The sequence below is a fragment of the Pholcus phalangioides genome, unplaced genomic scaffold (genome assembly GCF_987345545.1).
Source record: "Pholcus phalangioides strain wild (caught in Gottingen) unplaced genomic scaffold, Ppha-v1.0 ptg000015l_1, whole genome shotgun sequence".
NCBI lineage: Eukaryota > Metazoa > Arthropoda > Arachnida > Araneae > Pholcidae > Pholcus > Pholcus phalangioides.
Window position 1 is genome coordinate 86,236,850 of NW_028301608.1, and position 22,766 is coordinate 86,259,615.

The following is a 22,766-nucleotide window of genomic DNA, read 5'->3' on the forward strand; positions in this document are numbered from 1 at the left end:
GGGAGGAGGGGTGGCTTCAATGTTGTTCCGCACTGCGATTGAATGACGATATCGAAAAAGTATAAACGTATCCGTCGTTTCCAACAGCCATGGGCCCAGATCCGCATTTAGATGCTTGGTTCCCCCGGGGCAGAGTGCGCATTTTGACGCCCACTTGTAATGTTGAAGGAGAGGTTTCGAAATGAAATTTGTGTCCTCTCGGGTCCAGCGGTGCGAGACCCACCTGCTCCCCCCAAGTTGCGGATCTCCATGCCCCCCCCCCCAAATAGGATAGGGGATCACAAGGCTCCAGCCATTTGGCCAGCGAAGATAATCATCAGGTTGTTTTTTTTGTGATGCTATATATAAAATAACTATAGAGGGCGAGGCCGTCTTAAGGACAACATGGGTCCCAAAGCCAAGCGATTTTTCTACCTGATGGATTCTAGAAAATTTCAAGCAGACCTTTAGGATCCCTTCTCTTAATAAGGCCCCCGGCCGTGACAGTGTGGGGCACTGAGCTATAAGTAAACTTTACTTATAGCTCAGTGGTGTGGGGTCCATACATTAAGTCGGCACTGACAGAGGGTTCTGTATAAGGAGTTATACAGACGCCTTATCAGAAAAGGCCGTAGTAAGAGAGAGGGGGGGGGACTTGGGGTCTGTCCCCTTCCCGAAATGTGAGAAAATGACCGAAAAGGGGGGGGGGGAAAGATGGCCAAATCTATTGTTCTATCACTTTGGTTCCCCCCCCCCCCCCCGAACGAAATTTTTGACAACGGGTCTGCCTTATTCTAGTGGCTATAATCAGGGCTGCAACTAGATGCTTGGCTACCCGGGACAAGCGCGCTTTTTGACGCCCCCCCCCTTGTAATGTTGAAGGAGAGGTTTCAGAATGATAGGGTTTCAGGGGGGGAGCAGGCGCGATCTCGCGCCTGCTCCCCCCCCCCCCCAGTTGCGGCTCTGTCTATAATAGAGGGGGCCTGTGGAAAGTCTGGTTCGGGGACCCACGGAAAGGGGCCGTTCAAGTATTTCGTCAGTAGATATTTACCCATTTTGACCTTCCTCCCCCGTCAGCAAAACTCTGATTCTCTTCCCCCCCCCCCCGTCAGAAAAGCAGAAAAATTTCATCAGCTCTACCTTCTAAAGGCGCGTATACATTAGCGCGCGGATCATGCAATGAATGCATTCACAATTGGTTTTTCAGTAATTTGTACGGTGTTGTGAACGATTCTTGAGCTGTTTTCACTGGACCCACCTGGAATCGGTTTTTTCAACTAACACAAAGGGAGTTTGTGTACCCACGAGCGGATTAGAACCGCTGCAGGGGGTCGGGCGTTGCAATATTGGCTCGCTAGTGTATACGCGCCTTTAAACATATTGAGATCAGAGACGTACACGGGGGAAGGACATAGGTGGCTCATAACCCCCCCCCCCCCCCCCGCAGACGATCAAAAATTTATTTTTTCCGATGCAAAAATATTAAAAAAATAATAATAAAATTTTGGACGAAAATACCTTTATATTTTATTATAATCAATTTCTGTAAATTTAACTGATATTTGAAGGCTAAGAACTACAAATTTCTTTTTTAAGAAGTTCATTTCGACCCACCCTCTAAGCCAGTGTTTCCCAATCGCGTCCACGCCTGTCCACGTACGGCCATAGTAAAGCAATTAATGCACTTTTGCCCTTTTCAACATCACATATATATGCGAGTAAAATTTCTCTGCTCGTGGCGACAATTTTTACTCAGGGATTTTTGTTGTAGTAAATTGTATTCTGTATTCGAGGTTGGTGACTCGAGTTTTAATGTCGTTCCCAAGGGTGCCGCGAACTTCAAAAGGTTGGGAAACGCTGCTCCAAGTCATATATGGGTAAATCCTTGGCCCTCGGACCAAATGTGGCCTTGTTGTTATTTGACGTGGACCGCCACCTCCAACCTAATTTTGTAAAAATTAACTTAGCGGCACTTTTAAAGACAGCTTAAATGGAGCTTAAGCGACCCGTGGCAAATTTTCAGATCACTCAAGTAGGCCCCCTGCCACATTCACAGATCACTTTAGTGGCCCCGACACTTTGTCAGCACACTTAAACGGTCGGTAGAACATATTTAGTGACGTCCCTTGAGTGCCATGAGGCATAGCTTTAGAGAATATAAGCTGCCCCAGTGTATTTCTGCATCACTCACGTTACCCGCGGCACATTCCCAAATTACTTGAGTGACACGCGGCATAATTATGGATCACTTGAGTGACACGCGGCACATTTCTAGAGCACTTGAGCGACCGGACACATTTCCTGATCATTTGAAAAATCCGCGGAACATTTAGAGATCAACAAAGTGGCTCTATAGAGGATTTATCAATGGAGAGAATGTTGGTTCAGGTACCCACAAACTAGCGAAAGGTTTTTCTTGTTTTCGACATACCGAGTTGATGACTCATTATTCAAACATCATTAAGCATCATTCAACATCACCCTTCCTCCCTTGCCATCAAAAGCCACCAAACCTGAAATACCCTCCCCTCTATCGATGCTGACGTAATACTTGAACGACTCAAAAGGCATTAAGTCGGGATTAAGTATTTTGCGGCCCGGTGCGAAAACAGCTTTGCGACCCTCTTCTATCACCACCTATGGGCGATTTACTGCCTTGTGAGTTGTGCCGGAAGTGTAACTGTTTGTGTACCTAACAGTCTGAATGCGTATGTAGTGTTGTGTTTGATTTTCAGTGCCACCATCTATATTTTAGAAGTGAAGTGAATGATGTGTTGTAATTGAATTACATATGTGCTGTTTGTAGGTCTAATGCTTTCTGTGGCGAGATCGTCTCGCATTCGTGCCTTGAAGTTGGGAACCACAGAAAACCAACTTCAGCCGACCGCAACTGTGGTGACGGTGGGGTTCGAACCCGTGACCTCGCGACGCGAGTCCGTCACTCTGACCACTCGACCACCACAGCGGCAATATTTTAAGCTATTGCTTTGTGAAGTCAAAATGTATATTAAAGTCAGAATGTAATCAAATCATTTTTATCCCATTTGTGGCCACTAAAACTTAGCGGCACTGTGCTGCCGCACCCTTCGCACTTGCCAAACGCCCTGCTAGGAGCTCTTCTCCAAGACGAGGGGGCCCTGATAGGAACGTAAAAGGTGTTCAAAACCTGTGAGTGCTCGACTTGAGATTTGTCTAAAGTCCCGTTTACATGCACAATATTGCCGTATCTCCGCCCATGATTAAAATCGATTGAAGCCCCGGCCGCAGAAGACAATATTGGGCCCCCTAAATTGGAAAAAAGTGTTAAAATCCACCTCTGTTCACTCTCCTGTATTCGACGCAACTGACCTCCACTACATGGGGTCTGCCACATCATTAAGGTTAGAAAACACTTTCCCAGGTATAGGTTTTCTCTAGGCTCGATCCCATGCCACGAAATGTCGTGTCGTGCTTGAACATCCACAGCACTCCTCGTCTTCGATAGCACTGATCATATCAGCTGAGACCTACAACATTTGAAAAATTCATAGGATACAACCAAGAGAAAAAAAAAAAAACCACCAACCAATTTTTCTGGTTCCCGAATTTAGAAAAGAGATGGCAGCACATAACAAGATTTTACAGAAACAAGCTTTACGTTTAGGTTCATAAAATATACACGCACATTTGCAGTTGTATCCATTCGTTAGAGGTTCTGTTGGGAGAGAAATATGGGTGAGATGCACCTGCTTTTCAGAAGAAGTAGCCCATCCGACTTGAATCGACTTCCACATCATCTTTGTGACCATTGAAACGCAGTCATTTTTCGTTACGAGAACTACGATTTAGACTCAGAACCATAGTTTAGATCCAATTCCGAACATCTCGACAAATGCAACTGCTCCAGATGGAATGGGAACCAATCTGCTTCACCAAAGCGTTAAAAATCAGAGCAGACGACATCGATAAAATTATTGTGATGATGAAAATACGAAAAAAAAAAATCCACTTTGTATTTTTTTTCGGAAAAAATAAATGACAAAATTTAATGTATTAAAAAACACGATTAAAAAAAAACATTTTTAATTTAAAATTTTCAATTACTGAATCCAAAAAAAATAATTAATTAATTGAAATTCTCCTCCATATTTTTTTTCGCCGCAACGTGGGCGGCAAGATCAGAACGATCTTACTCTTTTTATATTAATATCGTATGTATGTGTGTGTGTGTGTGTGTTGAGCGTGTTATGTATATCTGGCAATGGTTGGTTCACGTTTTCATTTTGTATCTGTATCAAAATATCCATTTATTTTTTATTACAATCCGATATTGAAAGGCAAAGGCGGAATGAAAGAGAAGCCGTCTACGAACTGCAGGTAAAGTCTTTAATGTAATTTATGAAAAATTCAAAGAATAATGGATCTCCTATTACATTTTCAATGCAAATAAATATCCGTGATGGAGTCTTTTTGCCGCGCATCGTAGCATTGAGTGAATGAAAAGCATGTTATCGTGACCCTTTTTTTTTGTATATACTATTGAACAATGTAGTGGATATCGATTGAATGATTCTCTTTGAACGTGGCATTATATTTCCCGCTATTTTGATAATTAGCGGGATGGGGTTGGTGATTTATGAAGATTTCAATTAAAACGTTTCCAACATGGATTTTGTTGAATTCGCTATTTATATAAATGCTTCCGGTTAGTGTTTGTGATGTACTAATCGACTTTATCGCTTTGAAACTGTGTTTGTTAAGAATGAGGATATAGAGGGATTTGTGTTATTAGGGCAGTGAGTGTCAATTCTTCCGGCTAGATGTGCTTTGATCAAATAATAATAATCATTAAAAAAAGTAGGAACACACAGAAAAGCAATATCAATTGAGATAAAAATCTGGGATTCCTTTATAATGAAATTCCATTATTACGAAGTGATTTCTCTGGTCTCTTGCAGTTCGTTATAACAGGATTCGACTGTAGCATAATTTATTTCTTCCCATGCCGCTTGATCGAAAACGGCTCAAAATGTGTTTATAATCTATACATCTGAATACATTTTGTTTATATTTTTAATAAATTACTCTGCGGACCAAGAAAAAATATTGTTGTGGGGGGGGGGGGGGGTTATCGTTCTGTCGAGAGGCAACACGTTACCATCAATTTTAGGGAAATGGTGCATTACTGTTTGGCGATAATTTTCTATCATCAGACCTTATTTGCCGTGATTTGATAGTGTTATAGGGAACATAGAACATCTAAAGCATTTGTTTTTAGAGCCAGAGAGGATAATATTCGCCCCATATCACTGCTTCGGCAGTGAAATGGTGAGATGGTGATTTCTCTCAATCCACATTTTTGCTAATTGAAATTTGGCGATATACTTAATCTTCCCTTTTCTGGACAACCCATAAATTTCACCGACCCTCTTGCCAAAAGCTGTTATTTACATGAAATCTCGCCATAACAATACTCAATATAACAATAAATCCCTCTATCCCTCTACAACAATATTTTTCAAATCTTGTTTGGAATTACCTATTGTCTAATGTTAAATTCCTCTCAACATAACAATATCCTTATTTTTTTTACACGAGGATGGTAAGGATAATGGATGATTATAAAGATTGTGCTAACAATGCAGATTTGGAAAAGAATGCGGTTAATTTTCCCAATATGCGGTACACCTTTTTGTCACCAAGTTTTTCACTGCCGAAGCAGTGATATGGGGCCAATATTATCCTCTCCGGCCTTAAAACATGAATGCTTTAGATGTTCTGTGTTCCCTGTAACCCTATCAAGTCACGGCAAATAAGGTCTGATGATAGAAAATTATCGCCAAACAGTAATGTACCGTATATTGGGAATTTCCCTAAAATTGATAACGGGTTCCCTCTCTGCAGAATGATAATCTGTGTATTTATAATTAATGTGTATTATTAAAATACATTGATATTTTTTCTTGGTCCGCAGAGTAATTTATTAAAAATATGAACAAAATGTATTCAGTTGCATATATTATAAACACATTTTGAGCTGTTTTCGATCAAGTATGGGAAGATCAAGTATGGGAAGAAATTAATTATGGTACAGTTGAATCCCGTTATAACGAACTCCAAGAGACCGGAGAAATCACGTCGTAATAATGAAATTTGTTATAAAGGAATTCCAGATTTTTTAATATTATTCCTATATAAACTTATCTAGAGGATTAGAAAAGTTTTCGTTATAAAATAAGATTTTTTGCTATAATGGTGTTTGTTAAAACGGGAATTGACTGTATTTTCAATTGCCAAATCATGGCTGCAGTACATCTTAGAATTGAGTGATCAAAAGCATGTTATCATGATTTTTTTATACAATTGGACAATGTAATAAATAGGGTTAGGATTTTTATGACCAAAAATTGCAACTGCTAGAGGTAGGTTAAAAAACCTTAATTTCAGGGTTTTTTTTTTTAACAAAGTAGAGCAACGTTGTATTTTTTAAAATAAAAATTCTAGGCCTAGGATCATTCAGTATCGATTGAATTATTCTTGTTGGACAAGATATTATTTCCTGCTATTGTGTTTAATTTCATGATTTATAAAGATTTAAATTAAAAGTTTCAACACAGAGTTTGTTGCATTTAGCGATATAAATACTTCTGGTTAGTATCTATTAAGTACTCATTTTATTACTTTGAAATAGTGTTATAAAACTTGTGGTATTAGGGCAGAGAGTCAGTTCTTCTCGCTTGATGTGCTTTGAATGGAAAAGATAAATATTTATTATCTTATTAAGTACAGTATCAGAAACACTCTCAATATACCAGTACTGTTATAAGAGATTTAAGGCCAACAAGATTTGGTGATCAGTTGATTTTGTTCTTCCAACATCATTTTTACTAGCCAGAAATTTGGTGGCATATAGGCATACTTAATATTCACCATCCTGAACAATCCAGAAACCTTACCAACCCTCTCACCAAAAGTTGTTATTTAATTGATTGAAGATATGAGCAAACTGTTTTCAGGATATAATATGAACAGTTTTGAGCTGTTTCCAACCACCTAATCCTAACTGTTGGCAAAATATTGCCAAATCACTAGTGTTGCCGTTTTTCTGTGAAAGCCCAGAGTATTAACTATATTAGTAAATACAGTGACGCCCTCTTTTATGATAATCCTTTATACAGCTGAATTCGCTCATAATGAAGTCGGAGAAACTGCAAAAATATTTGTTATACACAAACTTCCATGCGGGCTTTAATTTAAGCGTAAAAAAGTAATAAAAAAATTCATGGGAAAGGAAGAAACTTTATTTAGAAAAAATTTTAATATCAGTGTTCGTTATAAGTAAGTTTGACTGTATAAATAATATTATTCCCTAGTCCTGATGGTTTTTTTTTCATAGTGTTTTTACTCACTATAATAATTTCTTTATAATGATATGTTTCTTCTCTCTTCTAAGAATGGTATTACCTCTAAAAGTTTCTGGGATAGTCATGAGCGAGAAAATTCACACTCTCGTGTTCAATTAATTTATTTGTTTTCAACTTCAGTAATGCATCTAATGATGTAGATTTTTCTTTTTTAATGTTTGTTTCAGGTGAATAGAACATTTGAATAAATTGTAACTGCATGTTGGTGCCTCAGAAATCAGCTGTAGAGTGAAAAAGAAATGTTTAATTCTACTATAGTTTCCAATATCTCTGGTGCTTTGCCTCCTAGTCAAAAGGTATTTTCATTCATTTCATACATTTTTTACATATACAGGACGTCTATTATTGAAAGACCCTATTTTAAAGTACCCTACAGGCAAAACCAGTTATCAGAAAAGTGTGAAATTTTGTGGAGGACTTTATGAAGTGATGGGAATTTGTTTCAGGGAATAAAAAATTAGTTGCACATATCTGCACCAGAGGGCATTTCATTTTGAATACCTGTAGTAAATATTTGAATTTATGTGATGTCATGCAGCAGCTATCATAAAACCTAGAAACATTTGTGGAGATCTTGTTTCTCAATGTGTTGGCTGCTCACAATGATGATAAGTTTATGAGATTGCGCTTTCTTTGTCGAATTGTTTTACCAAAACAACTATTCCACAGTAGTTGCTCTATGGAGATATCAGGGTGGAAAAGCAGTATAAGCACCCTTCTTGGCGCCAAAAAGTGCAGACTCTACTGTAACCCGCGAAGAAGGAGAAAGCACAGCAATAATCCACATTAAAAATGGGAATAATCCTTAGGGCACATACGTGTGAAATAATTCAAAGTACATGTTATAAATCGAAATAATCCACACGAAACTGAATGGGCGGTAAACTCATACTACTAAATTAAAAAAAAATCACGAAAATGTGAAATTAAAATCAAAAAAATAAATTCTGTGGGGTTTGAAAATACAAACAAGTTACTAAGCCTCTGCCCAACAAAAACTGTTTAACACCGTCAAGAATTTAAAAAAATTGATGCTGAAACGTGACTGAGCAGAATATCCTGCAACGATGCATGATGAAAGTGAAATGACACATAGTTCAACAATGCATGATGAAAGTGAAATGACACATAGTTCAACAATGCATGATGAAAGTGAAATGACACATAGTTCAACAATGCATTAGTGCAGAAAACATTTCGTCCAACCGCAACATAGGTGCATGCGAATATGCAAATAAGACACAACTGGGAACGTAAAATTGCTACATGTATATTACTATATGTAATATACACGTAAAAAAAGAAGAAAAAAACTTCAGATTAATTTATTAGTAACTACAGCTGTAGGGCAAACTTCATTTGGCATGGGCCTTAGGCATGCAAATGGCTTCTCTATTCTGACCTATCCTGCTTCTCTGTTATTCGGCCCATCTTTCCATCACATTAGGTTGGATGGTCCAGAGTCTACTGTAGTGGCATGTATTCAGAATCTATTTTTTCCTGTAAAATTTATTATATGAATGAAAAATTCTTTTTAATCATTACTCTCATACAAGCAAGTTTATGCAATTTGTGTCTCTATTGAATTAATGTTTTACTCATTGTTTGACCCACTATTTGAATTGAAACAGGTCTCAAGTGGAGTGCGTGCATCACTTTTGGTGCCTGTTGAGTTCACAATGGCAGATGTCAAGACAAACTCGGTTTCTCCTGCTGATCAGAAGAAGTTTCTTCAAAAACAGTCGACAGGGAAAGCTTCAAATTTAATGTTTAATGGACAGAAAAAAGGGAACTTGGATCAAAACAAGAATCCTCAAGGTTTTTAAAATTGACTTCTTTCTTCTGCTAGACCTTTCTTGAGAAAAAACAATCATATTTTTTGTTTGTAATTATGCTTTCAAATTCACAAAGTAAGCTAAGCAAGTGACATCAATGAAATTAGTCCGGTTTTAATATATTGAACAACCATAACCATTGATTTTCCTTTTTTTTATTGAACAGTTAAACTTCAGTTAGTGAATGGGAACAAAAATGGTGTTGATGATGACGTGGTTCCTTGCCCAAAAGTCTGTCTTTACTCAGGGAAAATAAATTCAGAATGGCAGAAAACACATAAAATAGGTGCTGGTCTCACTAACTTTGGAAATACCTGCTTTATGAATACAGTTCTCCAATGTCTAACGTACACTCCTCCTCTAGCAAATTATCTTCTTCATGATTCTGACCATTCTTCAAAATGTAAGTAATTATTTCTGTTTGTCATTTCTGTTATCATAATTATTTCGGTGTCTATTCATTGATCTCATGCCCCCCTCTTTTGTGGGACTTTATGCAATTGTTAATAGGAATAAAATGTTTATATTGCAAGCAAACTTTTAAGATCGTCCAGTATATTTTCACCTTTTTTTATAAACAGTTTATATGCTTTATTTTGAAATCCTTACTGTTTGTTTGTTTTCATGCATGTACATGTAGACAACTCTAGATTTTATGAACTTCCAATTATGAACCAACACATTTTTACTAGTCCTCTAGCCCAAAACATTATTCCCATTTACTAATTTTTGATTGTATAAACTAATTGCTCTGCATGAGTTTATAAAAATGAGAATCAACTCATTTCATTAGGAGCAGCATGCTTATTTTAAATTCACCTCTCAAGTTTGACAAAAGGACAGATAAAATAAGTTAATAAAGCTGTAGAAGAAAAAGCAGATAAGCTAAATAGGCTAATGATAGTTCAATGACTGATTACATAATTACATTAAACTGTTCCAAAAGTGCCTAACATGCTAAAGTAAATATGTAGTCAATGTTTGTTATAAGGACCCTCATTGTTCCATTGAAATCTGATGTGAAATCGGGTGGTTGTTATGTATATCGAAAGCAGAACAACAATGGGGCCATCATAACAAGTGGTGACTGTATTTTCTTATTACTTTCGAAGTCTGAATCAATAAATTTTCAATGTTGCAGGTAAGTTGACAGGGTTCTGCATGATGTGTGAACTACAGCAACATATGAAGAGAGCTATTGACAGAACTGGTGATGTCATTAAACCAGCTCATATTTATCAGAAACTAAAAGGTGTGTATTAATCCTTGACCCAGTTGATTGTGAAATTTTTATTGTGACACCATAAATGCTCATTTAAAAAATTCCTTTTTGTGTTATAAGCATAGTTCTTATAGGGACTTGAATGCATGCATAATTCAGTGGATTTTGTTTTTAAAGTCTCGGGTAAAATGTGTTTCAAAATGTAACTATTAAGCTGCACAAATAATTGAAGATATGCACTTTTGAAATGGGAAAACAAACATTCCCCCCACCATCAATAAGTGGTTCAGCTGTCTACTCTGTGGGAGCAGTTTAAAGTAAGGCACATAGAAAGGAGGGTGAATCATCACCTTCCATCTTTGAATAAAAAACTGGTTTTGCTGCTTTAAGTAAAGTCTAATTGTTTAAAAAAAGGGAGGATATAGGAAACAGTGATTTGCTATAGTGATAAAATTGATGTCACATTTGCACACATTTTCAAAGATGGCACACAAGTCAGCCTAGGGTATCAAGGAGCAGTAGTTATTTAAAGTATTTCTAGAGTTTCAATCTTTTCCCCTATCTCGAGTATTTCCTGTACAAGATTCAACCCATCAATTTATTAGTTTTCACACTTTGACTTTATTACATCCTGGTTATTATACGGGGTGATTATAAAAAAACTGTCCCGACATATGGGCCCCTAACTATCATACTATTCACAGAAACTGAATGAAATTTTGGCATAAGGTATTTTGAGGTATGCGCTCAAGAATGATATGGAAAACAACAGTGTCACTCTAACAGTTACGGTGAGAAAATTTCGAAAATATCAAATGGCAACACAAAGTTTTTTGTATTGGAATGCGATCTCCATACTGAAAAACACTAAATAGCATTGGAATGGCACCTCCCATAATTCCCCGGAGCTAGGCAAGGAAAAAGTAAAGAGGACTTTGCCGTGCACCAGAGCATTAATGTTCGTTTCATTCGTCCCACCGTTTCTTCGGCTGAGATCCCAGCCTGATTAGTCCTCCACAAGGTCATGTGGAAAATTTGTGAAACACAATAAAATGCTTTATTTTATGCTGCTTCTCTGTCCTTATTGGTTGTCCTCACTTTTAGCCTATCTACCGCCGGTGATTTTCATGCTACAGTTGCCGTTCCAACGCTATTTAGGGTTTTTCACAATGGAGATCACATTCCAATACAAAAAACTTGGTGTTGCCATTTGATATTTTCGAAATTTTCTCACTGTAACCGTAACTGTAAGAGTGACACTGTTGTTTTCCATATCATTCTTGAGCGCATACCTCAAATTACCTTATGCCAAAATTTCATTCAGTTTCTGTGAATGGTATGATAGTTAGGGGCCCATATGTCGGGATAGTTTTTTTATAATCACCCTGTATATTAAGCAAGAGTCACTGTGCTAAGAAAAGAACAAATAGAATTTGCTGAAATGTCCTGGTGATTCATAGAAGCTTATTTTGAAATACCTAATCTTTTGTCTGCCATCAGGTATAATCATATTAAAGTGATAAGCAAGGCCTGGATGTTGTTGACCTAAAAAAATTCTAAAAAATGACCATTAAAAATGCCCTGATAATTCAAAAGAATTTCCTAAAAATGACAAAAAATTAATCAGAATAACATTACAAAGTTTTTGAAAAGCAGTTATGTTCAAAAGTATAAGGAAAATGTTTCAAAAAAACCATCTGATTTTTTTAAATTTTTTTCCCCACCCAACATTTCATTTCATTAGGAAAATTCTATCAGTAATTTTTAATGAAAAATTTATAATTTTTAAATAGGTTATGCAATCTTAAAACGAAAAATACAAATAGGTATCATGAAAATGCATTTATCCACTTAATAAATAAAACACCATTTGTACATGATATCATTTATTTATTTAGACAAGACAAAATCAAAAACATACAAGACAGAAAGACAAAAAGAACTACAAAACAAACACTATTCGACGCAAAGGGACATAATCCTTCCATGGGTCATAAACAGTGCCATGAATGGGACAATCTCCTCGGCAACCTTGAGAAAGTGTACAAAAACAATACTCAATAATATTCAATATCAAAATTAACTTTTATTTAGAATATTACTTAAATGTTTAAATGTTACCCCCCTCTCTCAAATTACAGTAATTAGTTAATTGTTAAATAAAATGAACTGTTCAATATTCGTTATTTCAAATATGCAATTTATTATAGCTCTTTTAAACATATTAAGTGAAAACTGTTGTCTATTAATACCATTAAACTCATTGCATAACCTTGGAGCAAGAAAGCAAAGATTTTTTATAAATTGTTTTTCTTTTTAATGGTACATAATATAGATTTTTAGATTTTCTGTTCGCATAGTACTTTGTGCAATTGCTCTGTTGGGATACCAGTCAGAATTTTTATACATGAACAGCAATACTTTATATAAATAAAGTTGATGTACGTTAAAATGAATTAGTGATATATTGCATTGCGAGAAATTGTTGTTAATGTGTAAAATATCTTGTTGAAAAAAATCATATAAACAGTTTAAAGAAAGAATAGAATTTTTGTACGTTCGTCTCCAGACAGTTAATCCATATAATATATGTGGGAATACCCATGCATAGAAAACTTCTCTCAAACTGTTGTATGAAATAATAGATTTTAGTTTAAACATCAAACTCATAATTGCTCTTAGTTTATTGACAATTTTAAAGTAGTATGATCTTTCAAGTTGGATGAGATAACTAATCCAAGATATTTATAATTTATTACTCTTTCTATATAAGCACAATTACAAATAGTATCAGGATGAAAATCATCACATTCATGAAATTTAATTTCAGTTGTCTGTGTATTTAGATTCATTGAATTAAAATGCATCCATTTGGTTTTACTTGCATTAAGCTGTAGTCGAAGGCCTTTAATTCTTTTATTTATGGTGTAAATGTCATTTTCTAAATTTTTTATCAAATCTTCAGTTGTGTCAGCAGTACAAATTAAGACAGTATCATCAGCAAATGGCACCAAATCACCAGAAATATTAACATTATGTATTTCATTTATATAAATTAAGAAAAGTATTGGTCCCAAAACCAATCCCTGGGGTACACCTGTATTTATTATTTTAAAATCACTTACAATGTTATTAATTCTTATGCCGTTTCCTATTTGTAATAAAAGATCTAAACCAGTCAATCGGAAAGCCTCTTATTCCAATATTTTTAAGTTTTTGCTAATAAAATATCACGATTGAATCAAATGCCTTACTAATATCAATAAACACAGCTGTTACCTTTTAGGATTTGTTATGCAATCCATAAATTTAGTCATAGCCATTTCAGTGTTTATTTTTTCTCTAAAACCAAATAGACAATGCAAGTAATAATTAATAGCTTTTAAATAAGAATTAAGTTGTTTAACCCATTTTTCTATTAATTTCGACATAACAGGTAATATTGAAATAGGTCTGTAGTTGTTAAAATCCTCTTTGTTACCTGTTTTGTAAATGGGTGTGACAATAGATTTTTTGAGTTCAGTGAAAAAATTCCGGTACTTCAAGATTTGTTGATTAGATAAATTATAACTGATGGGTGGTGACGATAGATAATCATGAGCATTCTGTTAAGCCATTTCCGGCAGGTTTTCTATTTAGTGGATTTAATTAAATTATAAAGTTGTGCGAAATCAATTTATCGAAGAACAAATGAATTAATATTAGATTTTCAATATGAGTAGAATTGCTCTCTTGATTGTTTATATCATCATTTTTCACCTGATCAATAAAATTGGTATTAAAAGAGTTAGCTAGTCAGTGTGGATTATCATAATTTGGTAAAATGATATTTTCTTTATTATTTATAAAGTTATTTGTGAATTTCCATTGTTCTCATTTATTCGATCCTAAGATACTGAATTTCTCTTTAAAATAGTCATCTTTACGTTTGTTTATTTATTTTTTAAATTCCTTCAACTGTGAAATTGTTTATCTCGACCTTCCATCAGTTTCTATTTTTTTTTAAATAGTGTTTCTTGGTGTTTCATGAACATCACTTTGAAATTTTGGGCAGTTCTAGAACAAATCATGATTTTTCACAGAAACCTATGGAAAATTGTTTCAGCTAACAAAGATTTTGGCTAATCAATGAGATTAAAGAATGAATGATCTTAGTTAGCTGAGGTATCAATGTATGTCCATTTAAAGTATTTTTTTAAAGCTTGATTTTTTTACCTTCAACATTTTATTTCTAAAACTTTGTACTTATTCATAAAACAGTAATGACATGTAGAAAAATTTTATAATGATATTGAATTACAAATGATTTCATTAAAATTTTGTATTCCTAAAGTGATTATCTAGTTATTCATGTTCAATACATTTTTCAGCTATTGCTAAGCACTTTCAATTTGGACGTCAGGAAGATGCTCATGAATTTCTCCGCTATGTCATTGATAATCTCTGGAAGTCATGTTTATCGAACTTTGATGGGCATGCTAAGTGAGTGTCATTTTTTAGTTTCACTGACTTTATATTTATGTGTGTGTGTGTGTTTTTTTTGGAATCAAATGTATAAAATTTTGCTTGGTATGGTCAGCTATAAAATGCTCTTCAATGACCTTTTTTGGTCATTGAAGATCATTGATCCAATTTGTCTACCAGTTTTTGAAGACATAGTGAAACTGGTCTTTTGTCAATGCTTTAAAAATCTATTTTCTTCAAAAGAATGTTGGTGAACAAAATTGTTAGCTTCACAGCACCAATTTCATCTGAAATTCGCAGTTTATATATGGGGGGGGGGGTTATAACAAACAACGTGAATAGGCCTAAGTGTCACATTTTCACTTATCAATGATTATGATTCTTGAGGAAGACAGGCAGTACTGAAAGGGTTCTCAAAAGATAGTTTCCATGATACCTTCCAAGATGGGCAGACCACAGGATCAAGGGGAGAAAAGACAATGAGACCATATTAACTTGAATTTTATGCAATTTCAGTAATTTGAATATAGCGAAGTCATTATATGTATGTGTGTATATATATATATTGTTGACATTCCTTGTATGATAACTTGTCACTGTTGAAATTTTTTTACTGAGTTTAGATAAGTTTTCTATTTTTTATAGGCTAGATCCAGCTAGTAAAGAAACAACTGTTATTAATCAAATATTTGGTGGTTATCACAGGAGTCAAGGTAAATGATATTGATGCTTTTTCAGTTCATAAAATAGTTATCTCAATAGTTTTATATTAATTTAAGTTCAAATTTAGAAATTGTTTAATGAACAGAAGAGAAATTTTAATTATTGCTATACCATAACGCTCTTGTAGAAAACAATATGTATTAATTATAGTATTTTGCAACAGTATGCATAGAAAGCAATGTTTCTTGTGGAATATTTTGCCATTATCTAGAACAAAATTGCTAAACTTTTTATATTGATAGCATTCGTAAAAGGAATTGTAAATTGATGTTTTGTTGCCAAATTAAGATTAATTGAAAGTTACTAGATCAAAATAACAAACGTCTTTTTGAAACTCATAACATCTTTTTCTCTTTGTGTACTTTTTTGCCTGACATTTCAATCGCTTGCAGTCTCCCATTAGTTTCAAAGTTTAAATCAATTTTATTGAAAAGCTAAGAAACCTGAGTCAAAGACAAGTTAGTCTTTTTTAGTGTCATTGCTTTGCTTTATCTCCCCTCCCCCCAAAGATATAAATGAAATTCCTTCAACCATATTGAAGTGATTTAATCACAAACTATATACTTTATTCAGACATTCCCTTGTTGTTCCTTATAATCATGATGTCCCCGTTCAGACGTCCCTCCTTATAATCATGTACCATATTCCCCTGCATTAGCCGCTATGCCAGAGTCACAGATTCAAAGAAATTCTTAAATATCTATATTCTAAGAATCGATTAAATTGACTGATGATTTTAAGCTTGTCTGTTCTCTGTATTGTAGTATCCCATGTGTTTTAGGTACTATTTTGGACATTGTTAAAATTTTAGGTGTGCTTTTGCTACCATAAATCTTGGTTTAATGCAAATGTTGAATACTAAGCATATTCGTTTTGTAGATTAGATGAGTTAAATGGAAAAATTAATAGACTGAAGTATTTTTGCTTTCTTTCATCGTGTTTAAGATTTAAATTAGCAAATCAAAAAAATAGAAAAATTGCACTGCAAAATACGATATTGTAATATATTTCTTCAATCTCTGAACATGCAAAAAAAAGTGCAAATTACAGTGTATTTTGTATTAGGCTGGCGATAATTAGGGTAGAGTGATGAGTAAACATTTAATTTTTATTATTGAATTCCTGGATAAAACACGTTTACTACAGTTAAAACTATCATTTTATTCCGATTCATGTATTTATTCAGAATTTAATACAGATTAATATCAGTTTTCTGAATGTATCATGGGCTTCTTATTGAACCTCGTTTTACCGGGCATGCCAGGAATCGACGAAACTCCAACATATAAAAATCTGGTGTTCCCCAATTTGTACAGTATGCCTGCTAATATCAGGGTATGCATATTATCTATGAGACAGTTGTTTCAAACAAAAGCATGGGTAACCGTCGAGAATGTTTTAGTGACAATTTTTTAAACATATTTTTATCATTTATTTGTTATTTATAATTTTAGTAACTTGTCTGAGGTGCAAAGAGAAAAGCAACACTTATGACCACTTCATGGATTTTATCCTTGATGTCAAGGTAAACTTGTTCCCCCGTATTCTTATGTGATTTCATATTTTGTATAAAATCAGCATTTTGGGAGAAAATTTCAACCAAAAATTTAAATGAAATAAGAAATATTTACTGAGAATAATTTGTCTTTATAGTGATTGAGAAATGTTTTTTTTTGTTCTATCAGAAATTTCTTGAAATTGCCTTTGATTTTTTCCATTCTTTTCAGAATCCATTCTTTTATACAATATATTTATATATTGACTTATATCTTATTTGCAGTTTTTTTCAATTTATTAGTCTATAGTGTTGTGAGAATGTTTGTGACACTTATTTTTAATTTCTCACAGCAGAATGTTGTTACTCTTGAAAAAGCATTAGAGAAATATATTCAACCTGAGCTTTTACAAAATGAGAATGCTTACAAATGTCCACAATGTAAAATGAAGGTGTCAGCTCACAAAAAGTTCACAGTTTACAAAGCTCCTAATGTTGCTACTTTTCAATTCAAGAGGTCAGTGTTTTTTTTTTTTTCATTTTAAATTTTAATCACATCTTGTTGCTAGTAAAATAATGCCTGTGAGATATGGCCAATGCTAGATATTCTATATACAAAATTTAAAAAAAAAGTTATCACTGGGAAGTTTATTCTATCATAATAGAATGGTCAACTTACATTGTGAATCAAAAAGGATGACAAAAAATTGACAAAAGGTTGAAGAGTGGCAAAACATACAAAAACAAAATTTTTCATCATAAAATACTAAGTTCAATCCGAACAGCAAAAGCGCTAGAGGATCTGCAAACATAAAAAAAAACTGAATTTTTGGTGTTTTGATATCAAATGTGGTGAAGGATTTTCATTCCACAAATAGAATATGAAAATATAAACTAAATATAAAAAAAATATGAACTTGATAGTATTGACTTTTTTTTAGGTTTGACTATAATAGAATGTGTGGTGGAAAAATCACGAAACATATATCTTACCCAGAGAATCTGAATTTACGGCCATATATGTCTGTGACAAAGGTATATTGAATATTTTAAGATTGCTTCCTTAACATTTTCGCTGTTTTTAAACAATCCACATTGTTTCGAATGAGTATACATGTAAAACTGTATATTACAACTCACATGAAATCTAAATATGCAAGCTGACTATGTTTTAAATTTTTTCTGATGTTTAAATTATATTTATTTAGATTTTGATGAATATTTGTGTTATTTTTAAGGGGCCGCCTGTGTTGTATCGATTGAATGCAGTTCTGGTTCATTTGGGACAAACCTGTAATTCTGGACATTATTTTTGCTATGTCAGAGGCTCAAATGGGTTCTGGTATGTCATGGATGATCAGAGGGTATGTATGAACTCTATTTCAGAAAATATATTTGAATTTCTTTTCAAAGGACAAAGATTACGTGACAATGTTATAATATGAATAGGAATTACTTGTATATAAAGGACAAAAATTCAAAATATGTGCATTGAATAAGATAACACTTATAAACAAATCTTGAATACAATTCTAAGTTTGAGGAACAAAGTAGAAGGAAAGGAATAATAGAAATGATGTATGAGTTCTCAATAGTAATTTTCTTTAATTCAATACAAAAAGAGTGGACATTAAGATAATTTTTTTCTGTTTTTTAAATTTTTAAGATAATGTTTTTACTTATCAGTTACATTGATTAAGTTGTAATGACTTAAATAATTCTTGTATTTATTTTCTGCTATTAAGCGTTATAAGGAGAAAATATTCATTTGCTATTGTAAAACTATTATATAGAGATATGCACTAAATTGTGAAACATTGTACATAATATTTATTGATTTAAGACTGAGCGTGAAAATTTTTCCTCTAAGTTCACATTAAATTTTAATCAGGTCCAACAAGTGTCTGTGAATCAGGTTCTGAACCAAGTTGCGTATGTCCTTTTCTATGTGAGAACAAACCCAGAACATTCTATAACAAAAGTGAGTGTAATGGACTTTCATATAATTTTACCTTGTTGTAGTCTTGTTAAAATATTTTTTTCTTGTTTTGTTATGAATCTGTTTGTACTAGTTTCATATATTAGCCATTTTCATGCAATTTTTCAGCTGTAGCAAGGTACATGTTCAATATAAAGACCAAATGGTGTATATATATATCTTAATTCATTAATCATCTTAGAATTAGTACTAGCAAGTCACACATAGGGAAAAATAAATAGAGCAGTTTTCTTGTTAAAAAATAACTTTGCATAAAATAAAATATAAATGTGCAGTCAACTTCATTAGCGTCATAATTACTCTGTTGGCAGTAAAAATACATATTCCAAAGTCATGTGTTTGCAGAAGTTGACATATTTAACTATTCCTATAGATATTCATTTTCATAGGTGTATATTTAACATAGGTAGATGTGTAATAAATATCTACCTATAATAAAACATTTTTATGAGCAGATACTCTAGGTAGACTTCCTATAGGTATTTTATCAATGTTTATTTAGTATATTCTTATTCATCAATTTGCTGTGAAACTCCCATATAACAGTATCTTTAATTATTATCTTATAATCTTGTGTATAGTGTTATTGTTTGGTCTGGGGGAATCGAATTCTCCTAGTGATTATGTGCATTAAATTACATATATTTTATTAATAATAATAAATCTCTCAGATGACAACTTTCTCCAGGCCCTGGAAAATTGTTACATGAATGCCACGCTGCATCTACATAACACTTTGTGTCATACAGCAGCAACTATATTTTTTATACCTAGTAAAGTTGTTCAGGTTTATCATTTTTTGCAGTTGTTTAAGGATGTATGTATCTCTTATTTGGAAATTTAAATTGATAAACAAATACCAATTTAATAATATAGTTATGATAGTAATTGTGTGTGTGTGTGTTTTATAGCCTCAATTTCTTAAATTGCAGAAACCTGCTGAACAATCTCCTGTTATTGCAAGGAATAGTCACTTGGTGAAAAATGGCTATATAGGTAAGCATACATTTAATGAAGTGTGTTTTCTCCCCAAAACCTTTCAATTGTGGTTGTAGTGTGATCCACATGCATGGGTGGAGAATGAAGGAGGTGGCGTGATGTTGCTTTAATATGCAGGATGAGTCTGTCATGAAACAGACCAAGTTATTTATGTGTGTCTTACTTATTTTCTTTTTTTTAATATATTACAGATAGAACGAATTGTATGTCATCACATACTATTGCAAGACCAGCTCCATCTGTAAAAATACCACTTGGGTTCTCCAAGCTATCTATTGCTGAATCTAAAAGTGGTCTCTGCAATGGATCTTCTTCTAATGCCAATATGAAGCAAGTCTTGCAGCCTCTATCTCAAAATAGGGAGAAGATCTCTTTCACTGTAGGTCCTGCTGAAAATGCAAATAAGTTGATGGTGGACTCTAAGCCTACAAAAACTGAAAATTCTAAATCCAAACAAGGCTCCCCTGCATCTAATAACAGTGTTTTGAATGGGAACATATTGGTGCCATACATAGAAGACTCTTCTGATTCATCTGATGATGTCAAAAATGATAACAGTCCCTCCCTTGTGAAAAATCAAAATTTTCCTAATGTTAACAAGATCTCCTCTCCAAGCTCCCTTTCACAAACTCCTCAAAAATCTGAGACATCTTCATTGAAGTCAAATGCTTCCTCACGTGATAGTAACAAAAATCTTGTGATTGAATGTAGAGCCAAGTCAAGACTTTCTTCTAATCTGAAAGAGTCATTCAAAAACAGGACTATGTGTCATAATCAATCATTGCCAAAGGTTGATAAATCACACAATCGAAATCTAAGTTCTTTGTCAGGTGGGTGTGAAACAAAGAAAGACTTGCTATCAGAAAAAAGTCAGCTCACAAAATGCAAAGATGTTTCCAATAAGGCATCTGTCCTTGAAGAGTCAGAAATAGATAATGAAAGGAAAATTTCTAATGTTAACTCTGCTGACAACATATTTGATTCAAACATAGGTTTTAGTTCTGCCTCTTCAGTGAAGGTCAATGCAACAACATCTCAATGGACTGCCACAGATATGAGTTTGCATTCCCCTTCAGTAGCATCGGGATCAAGCACTAACAGTGTTAATTCTACCACAGATTGGAGTGTTGCAGACCAAGATGTTGCCAGTCGAAAGAAAGATAGATGTAACACTTCATTATGGACAGTTCAGGTTCGATCTCTTGATAGGAATCATAAAACCCAAATTCATAAAAATGAAAGTAGACAGAAAACAGAGGATGGTAATGATGAGCTACCTGTATCTAAATCAGTCAGCTCAAAGGTCAAAGAAAATGTAGTAGCCATAAACAATTCTGAAAAAAGTAGAAAGGTAGAAAATAAAATTGATTCAAGTGATCAAGTACAGCGGAATGGGTGTAATAATGAAGTAGCTAGTACAACTAATACTAAGGTTAATGATTTAGTTCAACAAACGTCTAGTAACTTCATCCAACCATCAGAGGAAAGAAAAGTAATATCCAAAGCAAAACCATTTGAACGTCCCCCAACTCCATTCAGAACTCTTGGATCCCCTGTATTCAAAGAAAGGCATCAGCATGACTTTCAAAAACCCTTCACTGGTAAAGATGACTTTCAGAACCAGCCATTTCATGTCCCCCAGAAAGATTCCTTTCTCGCTTCAACAGGAGAGCCAAACAAACCAGTCAGTCCCCACAGCGAGCAGCACCAGCAAAACATCAAAGTCAAAGAACAGAAGTCGTATAAAAGGCCCATCAGTGATGTTGTTAAGGATGCTTGTGAGAAACGGCCCACCAGACTTCATGATGCTCATGAAAACAGCAATGGTTCAGTGTCTAAAAAATTTAAAGCAGAGCACAGCAACATCAAAGATGAAAGAAAGCACTCGCCTCTGAAGAATGGTGCAGCAGGAGAAAAACATTTATCATCTACACTATCAAAGCCTAATAACATTCACAACAGCCCCACCTCTGACAAGCAACTGAGAAGTGATTCAACACCCACTAAAGCTAAGAAAGATGAAAAAAGGTCTAGATCTAGTAAAGATAACTGTAGTGTTACATCTGTCTCATCTTATGAGAATGTGTCAGTGGCAGGGCAAAAAGCTAATAATGCTCATAATTCGTCAAATAAAGAAACACATAGGACTAAGAAGTCACCTAAAAATTCTTACAGGAATTCTGAGGGTTGTGAAAGTGACGAAGACATTGAGGAAATTTCATCCTGTAGTAGTAGTATTGAATATGAATGGGTTGAAAAAACTAAAGAAACTTTATCAAAAGGTAAAGACAAATTAGATTTTATCATTATTATAATTTGAATTTCATCAGTTTTCTGATGTCAAGTTTTCTAAATCTAAAAAGTACATGTATTAAAATAATCAAACACTAGTTTGGTATCATTATTTTTGTGAGAGGGGAAATTTTTCAGTTTTAACCTTAACAACTGTTGAGAATTCTCTTGCTATTACATGAAAAAATCTGATTATTTTAATATGCCTGGCTTATAGTAACAGGGCTCCCACTCGTCCTACTTTTCCTACTTTTGGTAAAATGTCCTACTTTTGTCCTACTTTCTCGGTTTTGTCCTGCTTTCTAGTTTTTGTCCTACTTTTCCTATTTTTTTACCACAAATCCTATCGACAAAA

The 22,766-nt window shown here is 34.1% G+C and overlaps 1 protein-coding gene across 4 annotated transcripts in view; it reads left to right on the plus strand.

The window, feature by feature from the left end:
• Positions 1-4,163: 4,163 nt before the first annotated feature.
• LOC149076935 (uncharacterized) overlaps positions 4,164-22,766 on the plus strand; it is a 28,444-nt gene continuing 9,841 nt past the window's right edge. For 2 of the 4 annotated variants that reach the window (XM_089244657.1, XM_089244658.1), the window contains exons 1-14: positions 4,175-4,335; positions 7,550-7,678; positions 9,014-9,200; positions 9,384-9,620; positions 10,359-10,469; positions 14,810-14,921; positions 15,549-15,616; positions 17,081-17,151; positions 17,475-17,638; positions 18,063-18,156; positions 18,360-18,485; positions 19,013-19,102; positions 20,053-20,116; positions 20,311-22,401. In XM_089244657.1, coding sequence (XP_089100783.1) covers positions 7,622-7,678; positions 9,014-9,200; positions 9,384-9,620; positions 10,359-10,469; positions 14,810-14,921; positions 15,549-15,616; positions 17,081-17,151; positions 17,475-17,638; positions 18,063-18,156; positions 18,360-18,485; positions 19,013-19,102; positions 20,053-20,116; positions 20,311-22,401 — 3,472 coding nt within the window. In that variant the 5' untranslated portion in view covers positions 4,175-4,335; positions 7,550-7,621. Of the gene's footprint in view, positions 4,336-7,549; positions 7,679-9,013; positions 9,201-9,383; positions 9,621-10,358; positions 10,470-14,809; positions 14,922-15,548; positions 15,617-17,080; positions 17,152-17,474; positions 17,639-18,062; positions 18,157-18,359; positions 18,486-19,012; positions 19,103-20,052; positions 20,117-20,310; positions 22,402-22,766 lie in introns of all 4 variants that reach the window. The other 2 variants (XM_089244661.1, XM_089244660.1) reach the window with 2 other exon arrangements.